The sequence below is a fragment of the Procambarus clarkii genome, chromosome 14 (assembly GCF_040958095.1).
Source record: "Procambarus clarkii isolate CNS0578487 chromosome 14, FALCON_Pclarkii_2.0, whole genome shotgun sequence".
Classification (NCBI taxonomy): Eukaryota; Metazoa; Arthropoda; class Malacostraca; order Decapoda; family Cambaridae; genus Procambarus; species Procambarus clarkii.
In genome coordinates, this window is record NC_091163.1 from 47,295,883 (window position 1) to 47,320,584 (window position 24,702).

Consider the following 24,702-nt stretch of genomic DNA (forward strand, 5'->3'; position numbering starts at 1 on the left):
CTAGTGGGTGTAATAAAGTAACCTGGATGGTGTGGGCGTGGGCGGGCGTGGGCTGACGCAGGAGTGGGTGGAGGTACAGCTGTCCGTCTTGTAGAGTTATCCTGGCGGAGCGGCGGCCATCTTGGTCTTCCTGGACGGCCACCACCCGGCCAGCCTCCACCAGGCTCTTGACGGCCACCACCCGGCCAGCCTCCACCAGGCTCTTGACGGCCACCACCCGGCCAGCCTCCACCAGCCTCTTGACGGGCTCACTCATCCTGCGGAGGTCCTCAACCTGTGGACAGTGTCAGCCCCATTATCACCTGTGGACAGTGTCAGCCCCATTATCACCTGTGGACAGTGTCAGCCCCATTATCACCTGTGGACAGTGTCAGCCCCATTATCACCTGTGGTCAGTGTCAGCCCCATTATCACCTGTGGACAGTGTCAGCACCATTATCCCCTGTGGACAGTGTCAGCCCCATTATCACCTGTGGTGTCAGCCCCATTATCACCTGTGGTCAGTGTCAGCCCCATTATCCCCTGTGGACAGTGTCAGCACCATTATCACCTGTGGAAAGTGTTAGCACCATTATCACCTGTGGACAGTGTCAGCACCATTATCACCTGTGGTCAATGGCAGCCCCATTATTACCTGTAGACAGTGTCAGCCCCATTATCACCTGTGGTCAGTGTCAACCCCATTATCCCCTGTGGACAGTGTCAGCCCTATTATCACTTGTGGTGTCAGCCCCATTATCACCTGTGGTGAGTGTCAGCCCCATTATCACCTGTGGTGTCAGCCCCATTATCACCTGTGCTCAGTGTCAGCCCCATTATCCCCTGTGGACAGTGTCAGCCCCATTATCACCTGTGGTGAGTGTCAGCCCCATTATCACCTGTGGTGTCAGCCCCATTATCACCTGTGGTCAGTGTCAGGCCCATTATCACCTGTGGTCAGTGTCAGCACCATTATCACACGTGGACAGTGTCAGTTCCATTATCACCTGTAGACAGCGTCAGCCCAATTATCACCTGTGGTCAGTGTCAGCCCTATTATCCCATGTGGACAGTGTCAGTTCCATTATCACCTGTGGTCAGTGTCAACCCCATTATCACCTGTGGACAGTGTCAGCACCATTATAACCTGTGGTGAGTGTCAACTCCATTATAACCTGTGGTCAGTGTCAGCACCATTATCACCTGTGGTCAGTGTCAGCCCCATTATCTCCTGTGGACAGTGCCAGCCCCATTATCTCCTGTGGTCAGTGTCAGCCCCATTATCACCTGTGGTCAGTGTCAGCCCCATTATCACCTGTGGTCAGTGTCAGCCCCATTATCACCTGTGGTCAGTGTCAGCCCCATTATCACCTGTGGTCAGTGTCAGCCCAATTGTCACTTGTGGATAGTGTCAGCCCCTTTATCACATATGGACAGTGTCAGGCCCATTATCACCTGTGGACAGTGTCAGCCCCATTATCTCCTGTGGACAGTGTCAGCACCATTATCACCTGTGGACAGTGTCAGCACCATTATCACCTGTGGTCAGTGTCAGCACCATTATCACCTGTGGTCAGTGTCAGCCCCATTATCACCTGTGGTCAGTGTCAGCCCCATTATCACATGTGGACAGTGTCAGCACCATTATCACCTGTGGACAGTGTCAGCACCATTATCACCTGTGGTCAGTGTCAGCCCCATTATCACCTGTGGTCAGTGTCAGCCCCATTATCACATGTGGACAGTGTCAGCACCATTATCACCTGTGGACAGTGTCAGCACCATTATCACCTGTGGACAGTGTCAGCACCATTATCACCTGTGGACAGAGTCAGCACCATTATCACATGTGGACAGTGTCAGCACCATTATCACCTGTGGACAGAGTCAGCACCATTATCACCTGTGATCAGTGTCAGCACCATTATCACCTGTGGACAGAGTCAGCACCATTATCACCTGTGGACAGTGTCAGCACCATTATCACTGGATAAACTGGAGGAATGGTCTAGAAAATGGCTGCTAAAGTTCAACTCGGGAAAGTGTAAGGTGATGAAATTAGGCGAAGGGAGCAGGAGGCTGAACACAAGGTATCATCTGGGAGGGGAAATCCTGCAAGAGTCAAATAGAGAGAAGGATCTGGGGGTTGATATCACACCGAACCTGTCCCCAGAGGCCCACATCAAAAGAATATCATCAGCGGCATATGCTAGACTGGCCAACATAAGAACTGCCTTCAGAAACTTGTGTAAGGAATCTTTCAGAACCCTGTATACCACTTATGTAAGACCAATCCTGGAGTATGCAGCTCCAGCCTGGAGTCCATACCTAGTTAAACACAAGACAAAGTTAAAGAAGATTCAGCGGTATGCCACCAGGCTCGTCCCGGAACTGAGAGAATTGAGCTACGAGGAAAGGCTAAAGGAGCTGAACCTCACATCCCTGGAAAACAGAAGAGTAAGGGGAGACATGATAACCACCTACAAAATTCTCAGGGGAATTGACAGGGTGGACAAAGACAAACTCTTCAGCACGGGTGGGACACGAACAAGGGGACACAGGTGGAAACTTAGTAGCCAGATGAGCCACAGAGACGTTAGAAAGAATTTTTTCAGTGTCAGAGTAGTTAATAAATGGAATGCACTAGGAAGTGATGTGGTGGAGGCTGACTCCATACACAGTTTCAAATGTAGATATGATAGAGCCCAGTAGGCTCAGGAATCTGTACACCAGTTGATTGACAGTTGAGAGGCGGGACCAAAGAGCCAAAGCTCAACCCCCGCAAGCACAATTAGGTGAGTACATGTGGACAGTGTCAGTCCCATTATCTCCTGTGGTTAGTGTCAGCACCATTATCACCTGTGGACAGTGTCAGCCCCATTATCACATGTGAACAGTGTCAGCACCATTATCACCTGTGGTCAGTGTCAGCACCATTATCACCTGTGGACAGTGTCAGCACCATTATCACCTGTGGTCAGTGTCAGCCTTATTATCACCTGTGGACAGTGTCAGCTCCATTATCACCTGTGGTCAGTGTCAGCATCATTATCACCTGTGGACAGTGTCAGCACCATTATCACCTGTGGACAGTGTCAGCACCATTATCACCTGTGGACAGTGTCAGCACCATTATCACCTGTGGACAGTGTCAGCCCCATTATCACATGTGAACAGTGTCAGCACCATTATCACCTGTGGTCAGTGTCAGCACCATTATCACCTGTGGACAGTGTCAGCACCATTATCACCTGTGGACAGTGTCAGCCCCATTATCACATGTGAACAGTGTCAGCACCATTATCACCTGTGGACAGTGTTAGCACCATTATCACCTGTGGACAGTGTCAGCACCATTATCACCTGTGGACAGTGTCAGCACCATTATCACCTGTGGACAGTGTCAGCACCATTATCACCTGTGGACAGTGTCAGCACCATTATCACCTGTGGACAGTGTCAGCACCATTATCACCTGTGGACAGTGTCAGCACCATTATCACCTGTGGACAGTGTCAACACCATTATCACCTGTGGATAGTGTCAGCACCATTATCACCTGTGGACAGTGTCAGCACCATTATCACCTGTGGACAGTGTCAGCACCATTATCACCTGTGGACAGTGTCAGCACCATTATCACCTGTGGACAGTGTCAGCACCATTATCACCTGTGGAGAGTGTCAGCACCATTATCACCTGTGGACAGTGTCAGCACCATTATCACCTGTGGACAGTGTCAGCACCATTATCACCTGTGGACAGTGTCAGCACCATTATCAGTCACCACTCCCACAACCAGCACATCACACTACCCATAAGAGACTAACACATAAACTAGAGAAGCAAGCAGCAGTGACAGGGAAGGTACTCCAGTGGATAAAGGAGTACCTAGGCAACAGAAGACAGCGAGTCACTGTGAGGGCTGAGATGTCAAAGTGGTGAGATGTCACCTGTGGAGTCCCACAAGGATCACTTTTTGAACCTATCCTGTTTCTCATATATGTAAAGGATCTTCCAGAGGGATTAGACTCATTCCTCTTAATGTTTGCTGATGATGCGACAATTATGAGCAGGATTAAGACAGAGGAAGACAGCAAAATGCTCCAAGATGACCTGGACAAACTGGAAGTATGGTCCAACAAATGGCTACTAGAGTTTAGCTCAAGTAAATGTAAAGTAATGAAGCTAGGTGTAGGGAGCAGGAGGCCAGACTCACGGTAACAAATAGGAGATGAAATCCTCCAAGAAACGGACAGAGAGAAGGATCTGGGAGTTGATGTTACACCGAACCTGTCTCCTGAAGCCCACATCAAAAGGTTATCATCAGTGGCATATGCAAGACTGTCGAATATCTGAACTGCCTTTATAAATTTGTGTAAGGAATCGTTTAAAACCTTGTATACCACATATGTCATACCAATCCTGGAGTATGCAGCGCCAGCATGGAGTCCATACCTAGTCAAGCACAAGTCGAAGTTTGAGAAGGTTCAAAGGTATACTGTACCACCAGACTAGTTCCAGTACTACGAGGTATGAGTTACAAGCAAAGGCTACATGAATTAAACCCCCATGTTGTTGGAAGACAGAAGAGTTGGGGGAGACATGATTACAACATACAAAATTCTACGAGGAATTAATAACGACAGACAGCCTAACACGGGTGGTGTTCAAACAAGGGGACACAGGAGGAAACATTGTACCCAAATGAGCCACAGAGACATTAGAAAGAATTTTTCATCATCAGAATAGTTGGTGTATGGAATACATTAGGAAGTGATGTGGTGGAGGCTGACTCCATCCACAGTTTATAATGTAGATATGACAGTGCCCAATAGGCTCAGGAACCTGTACATCAGTTGATTAAAAGCTGAGAGGTGGGAACAATGAGCCGGAGCTCAAGCCAGGGAAGTACAATTAGGTGAGTACACACACCACAACCTCTACTTCAACCACACTCACAACCCCCACACACAACCACCACACTCACAACCACCACACACACAACCACCACACACACAACCACCACACACACAACCACCACACACACACAACCACCACACTCACAACCACCACACTCACAACCCCCACACTCACACAACCACCACACACACACAACCACCACACTCACACAACCACCACACACACACAACCACCACACTCACACAACCACCACACTCACAACCACCACACTCACACAACCACCACTCACACAACCACCACACTCACAACCACCACACACACAACCACCACACTCACAACCACCACACACACACAACCACCACACACACACAACCACCACACACTCACAACCACCACACTCACAACCACCACACACACAACCACCACACACACAACCACCACACACACACAACCACCACACACACACAACCACCACACACACAACCACCACACACACACAACCACCACACACACACAACCACCACACTCACAACCACCACACACACAACCACCACACACACACAACCACCACACACACACAACCACCACACACACACAACCACCACACACACACAACCACCACACACACAACCACCACACACACAACCACCACACACACAACCACCACACTCACACAACCACCACACACACAACCACCACACACACAACCACCACACACACACAACCACCACACTCACAACCACCACACTCACAACCACCACACTCACAACCACCACACACACACAACCACCACACACACAACCACCACACACACACAACCACCACACACACAACCACCACACACACAACCACCACACTCACACAACCACCACACACACAACCACCACACTCACAACCACCACACACACACAACCACCACACACACAACCACCACACACACACAACCACCACACACACACAACCACCACACACAACCACCACACACACACCACCACACACACACAACCACCACACTCACAACCACCACACTCACAACCACCACACACACAACCACCACACACACAACCACCACACACAACCACCACACACAACCACCACACACACACAACCACCACACACACACAACCACCACACACACACAACCACCACACACACACAACCACCACACTCACAACCACCACACACACAACCACCACACACACAACCACCACCACACACAACCACCACACACACACAACCACCACACACTCACAACCACCACACACACAACCACCACACACAACCACCACACACACACAACCACCACACTCACAACCACCACACTCACAAGCACCACACACACAACCACCACACACACACAACCACCACACACACACAACCACCACACACACACAACCACCACACACACAACCACCACACACTCACAACCACCACACACAACCACCACACACACACAACCACCACACTCACCACACTTACAACCACCACACTTACAACCACCACACTCACAACCACCACACACACAACCACCACACACAACCACCACACACACACAACCACCACACTCACCACACTCACAACCACCACACTCACAACCACCACACTCATAACCACCACACACACAACCACCACACACACAACCACCACACACACACAACCACCACACACACACAACCACCACACACACACAACCACCGCACACACAACCACCACACACACACAACCACCACACTCACCACACTCACAACCACCACACACACAACCACCACACACACAACCACCACACACACACAACCACCACACACACACAACCACCACACACACACAACCACCACACTCACAACCACCACACACACAACCACCACACACACAACCACCACACACACACAACCACCACACACTCACAACCACCACACACACAACCACCACACACAACCACCACACACACACAACCACCACACTCACCACACTCACAACCACCACACTCACAACCACCACACACACAACCACCACACACACAACCACCACACACACAACCACCACACACACACACAACCACCACACACACAACCACCACACACACAACCACCACACACACACAACCACCACACACTCACAACCACCACACACTCACAACCACCACACACACAACCACCACACACAACCACCACACACACACAACCACCACACTCACAACCACCACACACAACCACCACACACACACAACCACCACACTCACCACACTCACAACCACCACACTCACAACCACCACACACACAACCACAACACACACAACCACCACACACACACAACCACCACACACACAACCACCACACTCACAACCACCACACACACAACCACCACACACACAACCACCACACTCACAACCACCACACTCACAACCACCACACACACAACCACCACACACACAACCACCACACTCACAACCACCACACTCACAACCACCACACACACAACCACCACACACACAACCACCACACACACAACCACCACACACACACAACCACCACACACACACAACCACCACACACACAACCACCACACACACACAACCACCACACACACAACCACCACACACACAACCATCACACACACAACCATCACACACACAACCACCACACACACAACCATCACACACACAACCACCACACTCACAACCACCGCACTCACAACCACCACACTCACAACCACCACACACACAACCACCACACACACACAACCACCACACACACAACCACCACACACTCACAACCACCACACACTCACAACCACCACACTCACAACCACCACACTCACAACCACCACACACACAACCACCACACTCACAACCACCACACACACAACCACCACACACACAACCACCACACTCACAACCACCACACTCACAACCACCACACTCACAACCACCACACACACAACCACCACACACACAACCACCACACTCACTACCACCACACTCACAACCACCACACTCACAACCACCACACTCACAACCACCACACACACAACCACCACACACACAACCACCACACACACAACCACCACACACACACAACCACCGCACACACAACCACCACACACACACAACCACCACACTCACAACCACCACACACACAACCACCACACACACAACCACCACACACACAACCACCACACACACAACCACCACACACACAACCACCACACACACACAACCACCACACTCACAACCACCACACTCACAACCACCACACACACAACCACCACACACACAACCACCACACACACACAACCACCACACACACACAACCACCACACACACACAACCACCACACACACACAACCACCGCACCACACACACAACCACCACACACACACAACCACCACACACACAACCACCACACACACACAACCACCACACACACACAACCACCACACACACAACCACCACACACACAACCACCACACACACAACCACCACACACTCACAACCACCACACTCACAACCACCACACACACAACCACCACACTCACAACCACCACACTCACAACCACCACACACACAACCACCACACACACAACCACCACACTCACAACCACCACACTCACAACCACCACACTCACAACCACCACACACACAACCACCACACTCACAACCACCACACACACAACCACCACACACACAACCACCACACACACAACCACCACACACACAACCACCACACACACACAACCACCACACACACACAACCACCACACACACAACCACCACACACACACAACCACCACACACACACAACCACCACACTCACAACCACCACACTCACAACCACCACACACACAACCACCACACTCACAACCACCACACACACAACCACCACACTCACAACCACCACACTCACAACCACCACACACACAACCACCACACTCACAACCACCACACTCACAACCACCACACTCACAACATAATAATATTGATAATTAAGTTAATTTATATAAGATGTTTTTATGATGGTAAAGTCCAAAGACTAATGTATTTAATAATAATTCCCACCATAATAGGTGGTGAATTATAATAGTATGTGGTGATGATATCCCGTTTTCTTTAGACGGTAATTCCACTACAAGTTACGTTTTCTATGGGTTAACTTGTTTATACAACACAGCTATTATCTGTCTGTATGATATATTAAATGGTGTCGGATTTTCCGACACACACAACCACCACACTCACACAACCACCACACACACACAACCACCACACACACAATCACCACACTCACAACCACCACACACACACAACCACCACACACACACAACCACCACACACACAACCACCACACTCACAACCACCACACTCACAACCACCACACACACAACCACCACTCACAACCACCACACACACAACCACCACACACACACAACCACCACACACACACAACCACCACACTCACAACCACCACACTCACAACCACTACACTCACAACCACCACACTCACAACCACCACACACACAACCACCACACACACAACCACCACACACTCACAACCACCACACACACACAACCACCACACACTCACAACCACCACACACACACAACCACCACACACAAAACCACCACACTCACAACCACCACACACACACAACCACCACACTCACAACCACCACACACACACAACCACCACACACTCACAACCACCACACTCACAACCACCACACACACAACCACCACACACTCACAACCACCACACTCACAACCACCGCACACACAACCACCACACACACACAACCACCACACACACACAACCACCACACACACAACCACCACACTCACGACCACCACACTCACAACCACCACACACACAACCACCACACTCACAACCACCACACTCACAACCACCACACACACAACCACCACACTCACAACCACCACACACACAACCACCACACTCACAACCACCACACACACAACCACCACACTCACAACCACCACACTCACAACCACCACACACACAACCACCACACTCACAACCACCAAACACACAACCACCACACTCACAACCACCACACTCACAACCACCACACACACAACCACCACACTCACAACCACCACACACACAACCACCACACACACAACCACCACACACACAACCACCACACACACACAACCACCACACACTCACAACCACCACACTCACAACCACCACACCACACACACCACACTCACAACCACCACACTCACAACCACCACACACAACCACCACACTCACAACCACCACACACACAACCACCACACTCACAACCACCACACACACAACCACCACACACACACAACCACCACACACACACACAACCACCACACACACACAACCACCACACACACACAACCACCACACACACACAACCACCACACTCACAACCACCACAGACACAACCACCACACCCACAACCACCACACACACACACACACAACCACCACACACACACAACCACTACACACACACACACAACCACCACACACACACAACCACCACACACTCACAACCACCACACTCACAACCACCACACACACAACCACCACACTCACAACCACCACACTCACAACCACCACACACAACCACCACACTCACAACCACCACACACACAACCACCACACACACACACAACCACCACACTTACAACCACCACACTCACAACCACCACACACACAACCACCACACTCACAACCACCACACTCACAACCACCACACTCACAACCACCACACACACAACCACCACACTCACAACCACCACACTCACAACCACCACACACACAACCACCACACACACAACCATCACACACACAACCACCGCACTCACAACCACCGCACTCACAACCACCACACACAACCACCAAACACACACAACCACCACACTCACACAACCACCACACACACAACCACCACACACACACAACCACCACACACAACCACCACACACACACAACCACCACACTCACACAACCACCACACACACAACCACCACACACACACAACCACCACACTCACAACCACACTCACAACCACCACACACACAACCACCACACACACACAAAACCACCACACACACACAACCACCACACTTACACAACCACCACACACACAACCACCACACTCACAACCACCACACACACACAACCACCACACACTCACAACCACCACACACTCAATCCCCACACTCACAACCACCACACCCACAACCACCACACCCACAACCACCACACTCACAACCACCACACTCACAACCACCACACTCACAACCACCACACACACAACCACCACACACACAACCACCACACTCACAACCACCACACTCACAATCACCACACTCACAATCACCACACTCACACAACCACACACACACACACACACACACACACACACACACACACACACACACACACACAACCACCACACTCACAACCACCACACACACAACCACCACACACACACAACCACCACACACACACACAACCACCACACACACACAACCACCACACACACACAACCACCACACACACACAACCACCACACTCACAACCACCACAGACACAACCACCACACCCACAACCACCACACACACACACACACAACCACCACACACACACAACCACTACACACACACACACAACCACCACACACACACAACCACCACACACTCACAACCACCACACTCACAACCACCACACCCACAACCACCACACACACAAGCACCACACACACAAGCACCACACACACAACCACCACACTCACAACCACCACACTCACAACCACCACACTCACAACCACCACACACACACAACCACCACACACACACAACCACCACACACTCACAACCACCACACACACACAACCACCACACACACAACCACCACACACACAACCACCACACACACACAACCACCCCACTCACAACCACCACACTCACAACCACCACACTCACAACCACCACACACACAACCACCACACACACAACCACCACACACACAACCACCACACACTCACAACCACCACACACACACAACCACCACACACACAACCACCACACACAAAACCACCACACACACAACCACCACACACACACAACCACCACACACACACAACCACCACACTCACAACCACCACACACACAACCACCACACACACAACCACCACACACACACACAACCACCACACACAAAACCACCACACTCACAACCACCACACTCACAACCACCACACACAACCACCACACACACACAACCACCACACACACACAACCACCACACTCACAACCACCACACTCACAACCACTACACACACCACCACCACACTCACAACCACCACACTCACAACCACCACACTCACAACCACCACACTCACAACCACCACACTCACAACCACCACACACACACAACCACCACACACACACACAACCACCACACTCACAACCACCACACTCACAACCACCACACTCACAACCACCACACTCACAACCACCACACACACAACCACCACACACACACAACCACCACACACACACAACCACCACACTCACAACAACTACACACACAACCACCACACTCACAACCACCACACTCACAACCACCACACTCACAACCACCACACACACAACCACCACACTCACAACCACCACACTCACAACCACCACACACACAACCACCACACTCACAACCACCACACTCACAACCACCACACTCAACCACCACACTCACAACCACCACACACACAACCACCACACTCACAACCACCACACTCACAACCACTACACACACAACCACCACACTCACAACCACCACACTCACAACCACCACACACACAACCACCACACACTCACAACCACCACACTCACAACCACCACACTCACAACCACCACACTCACAACCACCACACACACAACCACCACACTCACAACCACCACACACACACAACCACCACACACTCACAACCACCACACACACACAACCACCACACACACAACCACCACACACACACACAACCACCACACTCACAACCACCACACTCACAACCACCACACACACAACCACCACACACACAACCACCACACTCACAACCACCACACTCACAACCACCACACTCACAACCACCACACTCACAACCACCACACACACAACCACCACACACACAACCACCACACACTCACAACCACCACACACACACAACCACCACACACACAACCACCACACACACACAACCACCACACACAAAACCACCACACACACAACCACCACACACACACAACCACCACACACACAACCACCACACACACAACCACCGCACTCACAACCACCACACACACAACCACCACACTCACAACCACCACACACACACAACCACCACACTCACAACCACCACACTCACAACCACCACACTCACAACCACCACACACAACCACCACACTCACAACCACCACACACAACCACCACACTCCCAACCACCACACACACAACCACCACACACACACAAAACCACCACACACACAACCACCACACACACACAACCACCACACTCACAACCACCACACACACAACCACCACACTCACAACCACCACACTCACAACCACCACACTCACAACCACCACACTCACAACCACCACACACAACCACCACACTCACAACCACCACACACACAACCACCACACTCACAACCACCACACTCACAACCACCACACACAACCACCACACTCACAACCACCACACACAACCACCACACTCACAACCACCACACACACAACCACCACACTCACAACCACCACACTCACAACCACCACACACACAACCACTACACACACAACCATCACACACACAACCACCGCACTCACAACCACCACACAAAACCACCACACTTACAACCACCACACTCACAACCACCACACTCACAACCACCACACTCACAACCACCACACTCACAACCACCACACACACAACCACCACACTCACAACCACCACACTCACAACCACCACACACACAACCACTACACACACAACCATCACACACACAACCACCGCACTCACAACCACCACAACACACCTACACAACCAGCACATTAACAACCACCACAACACACCTACCACAACCAGCACATTAACAACCACCACAACACACCTACCACAACCAGCACATTAACAACCACCACAACACACCTACACAACCAGCACATTAACAACCATCACAACACACCTACTACAACCAACCCCCTGACAGGGGGGATTGGTGCTGGACCTGTAGCTCCAGCTCCCCTCTACTGGCAGGGGGTTGGTGCTGGTCCTGTAGCTCCAGCCCCCCTCTACTGGCAGGGGGTTGGTGCTGGACCTGTAGCTCCAGCCCCCCTCTACTGGCAGGGGGTTGGTGCTGGACCTGTAGCTCCAGCCCCCCTCTACTGGCAGGGGGTTGGTGCTGGTCCTGTAGCTCCAGCCCCCCTCTACTGGCAGGGGGTTGGTGCTGGACCTGTAGCTCCAGCCCCCCCCCCCTCTACTGGCAGGGGGTTGGTGCTGGACCTGTAGCTCCAGCCCCCCCTCTACTGGCAGGGGGTTGGTGCTGGACCTGTAGCTCCAGCCCCCCTCTACTGGCAGGGGGTTGGTGTTGGTCCTGTAGCTCCAGCCCCCCTCTACTGGCAGGGGGTTGGTGCTGGTCCTGTAGCTCCAGCCCCCCTCTACTGGCAGGTGGTTGGGGCTGGACCTGTAGCTCCAGCCCCCCTCTACTGGCATGGGGTTGGGGCTGGACCTGTAGCTCCAGTCCCCCTCTACTGGCAGGTGGCTGGGGCTGGACCTGTAGCTCCAGCCCCCCTCTACTGGCAGGGGGTTGGGGCTGGACCTGCAGCTCCAGCCCCCCTCTACTGGCAGGGGGTTGGTGCTGGTCCTGTAGCTCCAGCCCCCCTCTACTGGCAGGGGGTTGGGGCTGGACCTGTAGCTCCAGCCCCCCCTCTACTGGCAGGTGGTTGGGGCTGGACCTGTAGCTCCAGCCCCCCTCTACTGGCAGGGGGTTGGGGCTGGACCTGCAGCTCCAGCCCCCTCTACTGGCAGGGGGTTGGTGCTGGTCCTGTAGCTCCAGCCCCCCTCTACTGGCAGGGGGTTGGGGCTGGACCTGTATCTCCAGCCCCCCCTCTACTGGCAGGTGGTTGGGGCTGGACCTGTAGCTCCAGCCCCCCTCTACTGGCAGGGGGTTGGTGCTGGTCCTGTAGCTCCAGCCCCCCTCTACTGGCAGGGGGTTGGTGCTGGTCCTGTAGCTCCAGCCCCCCTCTACTGGCAGGGGGTTGGTGCTGGACCTGTAGCTCCAGCCCCCCTCTACTGGCAGGGGGTTGGTGCTGGACCTGTAGCTCCAGCCCCCCTCTACTGGCAGGGGGTTGGGGCTGGACCTGTAGCTCCAGCCCCCCTCTACTGGCAGGTGGTTGGGGCTGGACCTGTAGCTCCAGCCCCCCTCTACTGGCAGGGGGTTGGGGCTGGACCTGTAGCTCCAGCCCCCCTCTACTGGCAGGTGGTTGGGGCTGGACCTGTAGCTCCAGCCCCCCTCTACTGGCAGGGGGTTGGTGCTGGTCCTGTAGCTCCAGCCCCCCTCTACTGGCAGGGGGTTGGTGCTGGTCCTGTAGTTCCAGCCTCCCTCTACTGGCAGGGGGTTGGTGCTGGACCTGTAGCTCCAGCCCCCCTCTACTGGCAGGGGGGTTGGTGCTGGACCTATAGCTCCAGCCCCCCTCTACTGGCAGGGGGTTGGTGCTCGACCTGTAGCTCCAGCCCCCCCTCTACTGGCAGGGGGTTGGTGCTGGACCTGTAGCTCCAGCCTCCCTCTACTGGCAGGGGGTTGGTGCTGGACCTGTAGCTCCAGCCCCCCCTCTACTGGCAGGGGGTTGGTGCTGGTCCTGTAGCTCCAGCCCCCCTCTACTGGCAGGGGGTTGGTGCTGGTCCTGTAGCTCCAGCCCCCCTCTACTGGCAGGGGGTTGGTGCTGGTCCGGTAGCTCCAGCCCCCCTCTACTGGCAGGGGGTTGGTGCTGGACCTGTAGCTCCAGCCCCCCTCTACTGGCAGGGGGTTGGTGCTGGACCTGTAGCTCCAGCCTCCCTCTACTGGCAGGGGGTTGGTGCTGGACCTGTAGCTCCAGCCCCCCTCTACTGGCAAGGGGTTGGTGCTGGACCTGTAGCTCCAGCCCCCCTCTACTGGCAGGGGGTTGGTGCTGGTCCTGTAGCTCCAGCCCCCCTCTACTGGCAGGGGGTTGGTGCTGGACCTGTAGCTCCAGCCCCCCTCTACTGGCAGGGGGTTGGTGCTGGTCCTGTAGCTCCAGCCTCCCTCTACTGGCAGGGGGTTGGTGCTGGACCTGTAGCTCCAGCCTCCCTCTACTGGCAGGGGGTTGGTGCTGGACCTGTAGCTCCAGCCCCCTCTACTGGCAGGGGGTTGGTGCTGGACCTGTAGCTCCAGCCCCCCTCTACTGGCAGGGGGTTGGTGCTGGACTTGTAGCTCCAGCCCCCCTCTACTGGCAGGGGGTTGGTGCTGGACCTGTAGCTCCAGCCCCCTCTACTGGCAGAGGGTTGGTGCTGGACCTGAAGTTCCAGCCCCTCTCTACTGGCAGGGGGTTGGTGCTGGACCTGTAGCTGAAATAGTTCACATGTTTCCTTTCATCTGATGCCTCTGTTCACCTACCAGTAAATATTTATCCAGGAGTTAGGCTGGACTGCAGATTGCATGTTGAGGAAAGTCAGTAGTTGACTTAGGGAAACCTCAATAAACCTAAGAACAGTCTTCCTGTCTTCAAAATGGAACTTAATATATTGTGATATGACCAATGAGAGAAAATAAAAAAACTTACTGTTATTTCCTTCTGGGAGATTTCTCCAGTGATTTCCTGAACTTTAGTCATGATGCTGGAGTCCGAGTCTCCCAGGTGTACGGGGTCAGCTGTGGCACCTGTCTCTGTGGTCGTCATCTCCAGGGCCTCCCTGATGGTCTCCTGCACCTGTCATTACCAACACTAACATTAATGGTGGAGGCTGGACTATAATGAAGCATCAGGCTCTGAGTAAAGTAACTGGACTATAATGAAGCATCAGGCTCTGAGTAAAGTAACTGGACTATAATGAAGCATCAGGCTCTGAGTAAAGTAACTGGACTATAATGAAACATCTGGCTCTGAGTAAAGTAACTGGACTATAATGAAACATCTGGCTCTGAGTAAAGTAACTGGACTATAATGAAGCATCAGGCTCTGAGTAAAGTAACTGGACTATAATAAAGCATATGGCTCTAAGTAAAGTAATTGGACTATAATGAAGCATCTGGCTCTGAGTAAAGTAACTGGACTATAATGAAGCATCAGGCTCTGAGTAAAGTAACTGGACTATAATGAAGCATCTGGCTCTGAGTAAAGTAACTGGACTATAATGAAGCATCTGGCTCTGAGTAAAATAACTGGACTATAATGAAGCATCAGGCTCTGAGTAAAGTAACTGGACTATAATGAAGCATCTGGCTCTGAGTAAAGTAACTGGACTAGAATGAAGCATCAGGCTCTGAGTAAAGTTACTGGACTATAATGAAGCATCTGGCTCTGAGTAAAGTAACTGGACTATAATGAAGCATCTGGCTCTGAGTAAAGTTACTGGACTATAATGAAGCATCTGGCTCTGAGTAAAGTTACTGGACTATAATGAAGCATCTGGCTCTGAGTAGAGTAACTGGACTATAATGAACCATCTGGCTCTGAGTAAAGTAACTGGACTATAATGAAGCATCTGGCTCTGAGTAAAGTTACTGGACTATAATGAAGCATCTGGCTCTGAGTAAAGTTACTGGACTATAATGAAGCATCTGGCTCTGAGTAGAGTAACTGGACTATAATGAACCATCTGGCTCTGAGTAAAGTAACTGGACTATAATGAAGCATCTGGCTCTGAGTAAAGTAACTGGACTATAATGAAGCATCTGGCTCTGAGTAAAGTAACTGGACAATAATGAAGCATCAGGCTCTGAGTAAAGTAACTGGACTATAATGAAGCATCAGGCTCTGAGTAAAGTAACTGGACTATAATGAAGCATCAGGCTCTGAGTAAAGTAACTGGACTATAATGAAGCATCTGGCTCTGAGTAAAGTAACTGGACTATAATGAAGCATCTGGCTCTGAGTAAAGTAACTGGACTATAATGAAGCATCAGGCTCTGAGTAAAGTAACTGGACTATAATGAAGCATCTGGCTCTGAGTTAAGAGATAATAGACATGCTGACATACACAAATGGGTCAACATGTGAAGGACTCAAGTATAACATGCTGCCTTGAGACTTGGGTTATAATATTAGTTATGAGTCAAGTCATTAGTTCTAACTGATGAAGCATTGTCTATATTCTGGACCCAAAGTCTTTATTTAGTTGTAGTAAACACTGACCTGAAGGTGTGTGTGTGTGTACTCGCCTAATTGTGCTTGCAGGGGTTGAGCTTTGGCTCTTTGGTCCCGCCTCTCAACTATCAATCAGCAGGTGTATAAGTTCCTGAGCCTATTGGGTTCTATCATATCTACACTTGAAACTGTGTATGGAGTCAGCCTCCACCACATCATTTCCTAATGCATTCCATTTGACTCTGACACTAAAAAAGTTCTTTCTAATATCTCTGTGACTCATTTGGGCACTCAGTTTCCACCTGTGTCCCCTAGTGCGTGTGCCCCTTGTGTTAAATAGCCTGTCTTTATCTACCCTATCAATTCCCTTGAGAATCTTGAATGTGGTGATCATGTCCCCCCTAACTCTTCTGTCTTCTAGCGAAGTGAGGTTTAATTCCCGTAGCCTCTCCTTGTAGCTCATACCTCTCAGCTCGGGTACTTGTCTGGTGGCAAACCTTTGAGCCTTTTCCAGTTTGGTCGTATCCTTGACTAGATATGGACTCCATGCTGGGGCTGCATACTCCAGGATTGGCCTGACATATGTGGTATACAAAGTTCTGAATGATTCTTTACACAAGTTTCTGAATGCTGTTATGTTGGCCAGCCTGGCATATGTGTAATTACCTAAGTGTGTAATTACCTAAGTGTAGTTACAGGATGAAAGCTACGCTCGTGGTGTCCCGTCTTCCCAGCACTCTTTGTCATATAACGCTTTGAAACTACTGACGGTCTTGGCCTCCACCACCTTCTCACCTAACTTGTTCTAACCTTCTACCACTCTGTTTGCAAAAGTGAATTTTCTTATATTTCTTCGGCATCTGTGTTTAGCTAGTTTAAATCTATGACCTCTTGTTCTTGAAGTTCCAGGTCTCAGGAAATCTTCCCTATCGATTTTATGAATTCCTGTTACTATTTTGTACGTAGTGATCATATCACTTCTTTTTCTTCTGTCTTCTAGTTTTGGCATATTTAATGCCTCTAACCTCTCCTCGTAGCTCTTGCCCTTCAGTTCTCGGAGCCACTTAGTAGCATGTCTTTGCACCTTTTCCAGTTTGTTGATGTGCTTCTTATGATATGGGCACCACACAACCGCTGCATATTCTAGCTTTGGCCTAACAAAAGTTGTGAACAATTTCTTTAGTATATCGCCATTGTTGGGGTTTCACCTCTCTATTCTCTTACTCTGGGGTGAGCAGTAGTTATGCTCAAGGTAACTCACCGTAGCCCTGCGGGTCTTCACTCGATCCTCACGGCGCCACTGCACGCCAGGAGAGTCTCCCAGTCAATCTTAACGGCCTCTGATTAAGAAAGAGTGAGAAACACGACTTGTTCACTTGACTGTCATGTGCCCTCCCCAACAATCGGGCTCTACGGTTAACCACAAGGTCGCCAACTGGTGTTTTAGGTGGCCAGTAACACCATCAGTGGACTGGTGGAATTAGTGGTAGCCTTGGCAAGGTCACACTCAAAAGATCAGGAATCAGGCAGGTACTTATTGTTATCACTCTATGCTTTCAGTGTAATATAGCCACAAGATCAATGGAGGGGATGATATAAACACAAAGATAGTTTTGTATTTTACTTAAAATGTATGAAAGATGTCACAAAGGCCAAACAACAACAAATAAATCAACTGATCCTGACGCGGCCGGTAATTCCCACGAATAGTATGCGATCACTAGGGGGCAACACCTCCCTTCCTCATCAAGTGTCAAGAACAGCTGATCGCCTGGCCCCCCGCGCGGAAGCTCTTTGCTTGTTTTCAGAATCACGCGCGCTGTTTCTTTAAGTTCTCCAATATTACTATGAACTCGCACACACGATATTGGCTACAATAGCACGTATCACTTGGTTACACTGTACTCAGGCTCAAACAGTCTTGTCTACAATCAATGCTATAATGACTCACTGTAATGGTCTTATACTGTTATTCATCCAACAATATATTATAAAATATTGACACTGGAGCTTTCAGTACTTTCTCTCGTGGGCGACAACGCAATAATTCACTGTACTCACAAACGACTTATCACTGCATGAACATAGCATATATATTGTAGATACATCAAATATCAATACATGGAAAATAAATGATTTCTGGGCACACAGCCTAACTTTCAAATACTGGCATAATATTATATATAATTCACCACTATATGTTCATATCAAAATCTATAGAAAGATATACACAACACAGTAAATTTATCACTTGTTTCTGGTGCCTGTATACACCAATAATCAACATGAATATTACAAGTACTCTTGATAGTACTGTCTAGCACACTGGTGCTTTACCGTGACATGGGTGAGACTTGCTCACGACATATAAAATCCTCAGGCTAGATAATATAGCCAAATAACATAGCTAACTAAAGGGGAATGGGGAGGGAACTAGAAACACCTACTTCACCCTATCCTCCGATGAGAGTCGAGATGTAGCTCCTGGTCCTCGTGTCGGGAACACCCCCACACTACACGTCGTCGTGTCCCACCAGAGCCTCTCGTCGTCCCACCGTTTAGCGCGTCGTCTCCGTGCCTCCTCACTGCAGGTCCGTCCTCCTTCTTAACTTCTTGAAGGTTGGAGTCGGTCTCCTGGCCGTCGTCTTCTCCCATCAACGGCTGTCGCCTACGTCTCAGCTACAGTCGTCCGGTTTCCCCAAATAGTCCTCTCTTCCTCAGCTACCCAGTGGCTCTGTCAGCCACTACGCTGTCACGAACTGATGAACTGCCACAGACGTCACGTACGTCACTGCACGGCTTCATTGCTACTGGCACAGTACCTGACTGGAGCACTTGTTGCTCAAATAACCGTCAATTCCCTCTTCCGGTTCAACACATGAACTAGGGAAGACTTCTCAGAGTACTGGCGGACTTCAGGTGACGCGTAAATCCACGGGAGCGGGAAACAACTGTCCAACTGACAGGACCAACCGTCGCACGTCCGACCTCTATGACGTGTCGTGTCTGACTGATGGCGCCAGAGTGGCGCGCGGCCTGGACCCCCTTCCATCGTGACGTTACTTTTGCTATGGGAAGTTTTCATTGGCTTCCGGTGCCACATTGCTGTCGGTGACCAATCCGGTGCCACTGACGTCACACGGTTTTGGCGGGAGATCAGGGAGGCAAGCGCCATCTTGGCTCCCTAAAGGGCCTAAACCACAGGCCAAAATATTGCTATTTCACAAATTTCTCGGCTCTCCGAGAACACTTCACTCTCTCCCATATATCAAATTGTAGCCTGCAACGTAGAGAACGCTTGGGAAAAGTAGACATGACTCTTACTGCAGGCGTGGGAGAATTATAAGGGGGGGGAACTCTGTCACACCATCCATGTATTTAAAAGCAATTCTGAAGTTAGAAAGCGTGGCATAGGCTCTTCGCACAATATTCTTTATATGGTCCTCAGGTGATAGTTTTCTATCTAGAACCACCCCTAGATCTCTTTCTTTATCAGAATTCTTTAACGATTTCTCACATAATATATAGGTTGTGTGAGGTTATCTTGAGATAATTTTGGGGCTTTTAGTGTCCCCGCAGCCCGGTCCTCGACCAGGCCTCCACCCCCAGGAAGCAGCCCGTGACAGCTCACTAACACCCAGGTACCTATTTTACTGCTAGGTAACAGGGGCATAGGGTGAAAGAAACTCTGCCCATTGTTTCTCGCCGGCGCCTGGGATCGAACCCAGGACCACAGGATCACAAGTCCCGCGTGCAGTCCGCTCGGCCGACCGGCTCAAATGTTCTCCTATTCCACATTCCATAACATGGCATTTATTAACATTAAATTCCATTGCCAAGTGGTGCTCCATATACTTATTTTGTCCAGGTCATCTTGAAGGGCATGACAATCATCTAAGTTTCTTATCCTTCCTATTATCTTAGCATCATCAGCAAACATGTTCATATAATTCTGTATACCAACTGGTAGATCATTTATGTAGACAATAAACATCACTGGTGCAAGAACTGAACCCTGTGGTACTCCACTTGTGACATTTCTCCAGTCCGATACATTGCCTTTGATCACTGCCCTCTTTTTTCTATCAGTCAGAAAATTTTTCATCCATGTTAGAAGCTTACCTGTCACCCCTCCAATATTTTCCAGAACAACCTCTTATGTGGAACTCTGTCGAAAGACTTTTTTAGGTCCAGATAGATGCAGTCAACCCAACCATCTCTTTCCTGTAATATCTCTATTGCTCGATCATAGAAACTGAGTAAATTTGATACACAAGATCTTCCAGATCGAAAACTATACTGTCTGTCTGATATTATATCACTTCTCTCCAGGTGTTCTACCCATTTAGTTTTAATTATTTTTTCCAATATTTTGATTATTACACTTTTCAATGATACCGGTCTATAATTAAGGGGGTTTTCCCTGCTTCCACTTTCGTAGATTGGAACTATGTTAGCCTTTTTCCACACATCAGCTACAACTCCTGTAAACAGGGATGCCTGAAAATTCAGTTGAAGTGGAATGCTGAGCTCAGGTGCACATTCTCTCTGAACTCATGGTGAAATTCCATCTGGACCAACTGCTTTGTTCTTATTTAGCTCCTTGAGCATTTTTTCCACTTTGTCTCTAGACACCTGTATGTGCTCTATGTTGTTCTCTGGAATTCTTATTGTGTCTGGTTCCCTGAAGATTTAATTTTGTACAAACACACTTTGGAACTTTTTGTTTAATGTTTCACACAGTTCCTTTTCATTTTCCGTGAATCTATTTCCCATTTTCAACCTCTGAATATTATCCTTTACCTGCAATTTGTTGTTTATGAATTTATAGAATAGACCTGGTTCTGTTTTACATTTGCCTGCAATCCCTTTTTCAAAATTACTTTCTGCCTCTTTGTATCGCTGGTATGTTTGGGGGTTTGGCCTCTTCCTGTATTGATTCCATTTTTTGTGTCTTTTGGTCTCTGGCCCTCTCGCAATTTCTGTTGAACCAATCCTGTTTCCTAGTTCTGCATACACACACACCTCTCTGCACACACAGAGAGAGGTGTGTGTGTGTGTGTGTGTGTGTGTGTGTGTGTGTGTGTGTGTGTGTGTGTGTGTGTGTGTGTGTGTGTGTGTGTGAAAAAAGACAGCTTTGAATGTATTGAAATGCCATTTTCTGGGTGAGTCCCGGAGGCTCCCCAGACCTATCCAGGCTGATATGAATATCCCTAACTTTGGCATCAGTCAATGTGGGTGGAGTTCTAGGCCTACTGGGGACCACGAGCCAAAACCTGGCCCCCCTCAGAGAGGCACAAAGAGTAATGGCCTGTAGAAATACACATGTGATTTTGGAGAATTCTATATCTGCCATCGACTGGGACAGGCACCCTGAAAGGTAAGCGCCCCAAAACAAACTCCTATTCTGGTTAAAAAACGAAAATAAACAAACAAGTGGACAGAACTTCCCAAATGATAACGAGCAAATGAGCATGACGTCACACGAGCCGTGCCGCATGTCTGCGCAGTTCCCCCCTCCTCAGGAGGGAAAAGCGGGAGCCCCAGACCCTCCGTGCCGGTGATCCACACCCCAGTTCTGAGGCTAGATATCAACATACGCAAAAACCTCCGACCAGAGGGAGGGAGGGTTGGCGGGGAGCCTCTGGGACTCGCTCAGAAAATGGCTTTTCATTACATTCAACGCTGGTTTTCTTGGGGTAGCCCCTACGGCTCCCCAGAGCTACTTCACCAAAGACGAAAAAGAAAAGGGACTTACCTAGGAGGCGGTTGGTACTCACATCTCAACTCAAAGTCGAGACAGGCTGTAGCCGCCGACCCAAAGTGACACAGGCCCGACAAAGCCCAGGAATGTTAATGAGGTAGCATGCAGCCAGGACCCTGTTCAACCACCAAAAACCCCGTACCCGAATGTCAGCCTAGGACATGTTCCCAGAGATGGCAACAAGAGCAGCAAACTTACGAACGTCATGGGCACAGGGATAGACCACAGGCTGGCTAGACTTAATAACAATGCGGACGACCTGAGAGACCCGTACCCGCGAACAGGGAAGATGGGAAACTGGATCAACCCAAAGCGCATCCCTGGACACAAAAGCCATGGCACGCAAATAATGGCTGCAACTGGACACAAACATGATGCACCCCCGGCCTGACCAACCAAGCATCAACAACCCAAGGACTCCTCCAGAAACCTGCAGTCTCATTGTTCACCAGAAAAGAAGGAGACGGCTGCAAACGAACAAACCTATCACCACAACCAAAAGAGCAGAAACCCCTGCGCCGTAGGAGAGCATGAAGCTCTCCAACCTGACCCCCAGAGGCCAATGCCAACAGGAAAAGAGCCTTAGAAAAACAATCCTGAACTGAAGGGGCCCACAAAAAACCGAGGTGAAGAGAGATAGAGCACTCTGTCCAAAGACCAG

At 50.4% G+C, this 24,702-nt stretch overlaps 1 protein-coding gene across 1 annotated transcript in view; it reads right to left on the reverse strand.

Moving 5' to 3' along the window:
* The window catches only part of LOC123749125 (uncharacterized), a 90,459-nt gene that overhangs the window by 8,977 nt on the left and 56,780 nt on the right, over positions 1-24,702 (reverse strand). The window contains exons 4-5 of the mRNA XM_069324591.1: positions 16,754-16,900; positions 23-274 (exon numbers count right to left, since the gene is read on the reverse strand). Coding sequence (XP_069180692.1) covers positions 23-274; positions 16,754-16,900 — 399 coding nt within the window. The remainder of the gene's footprint in view (positions 1-22; positions 275-16,753; positions 16,901-24,702) is intronic.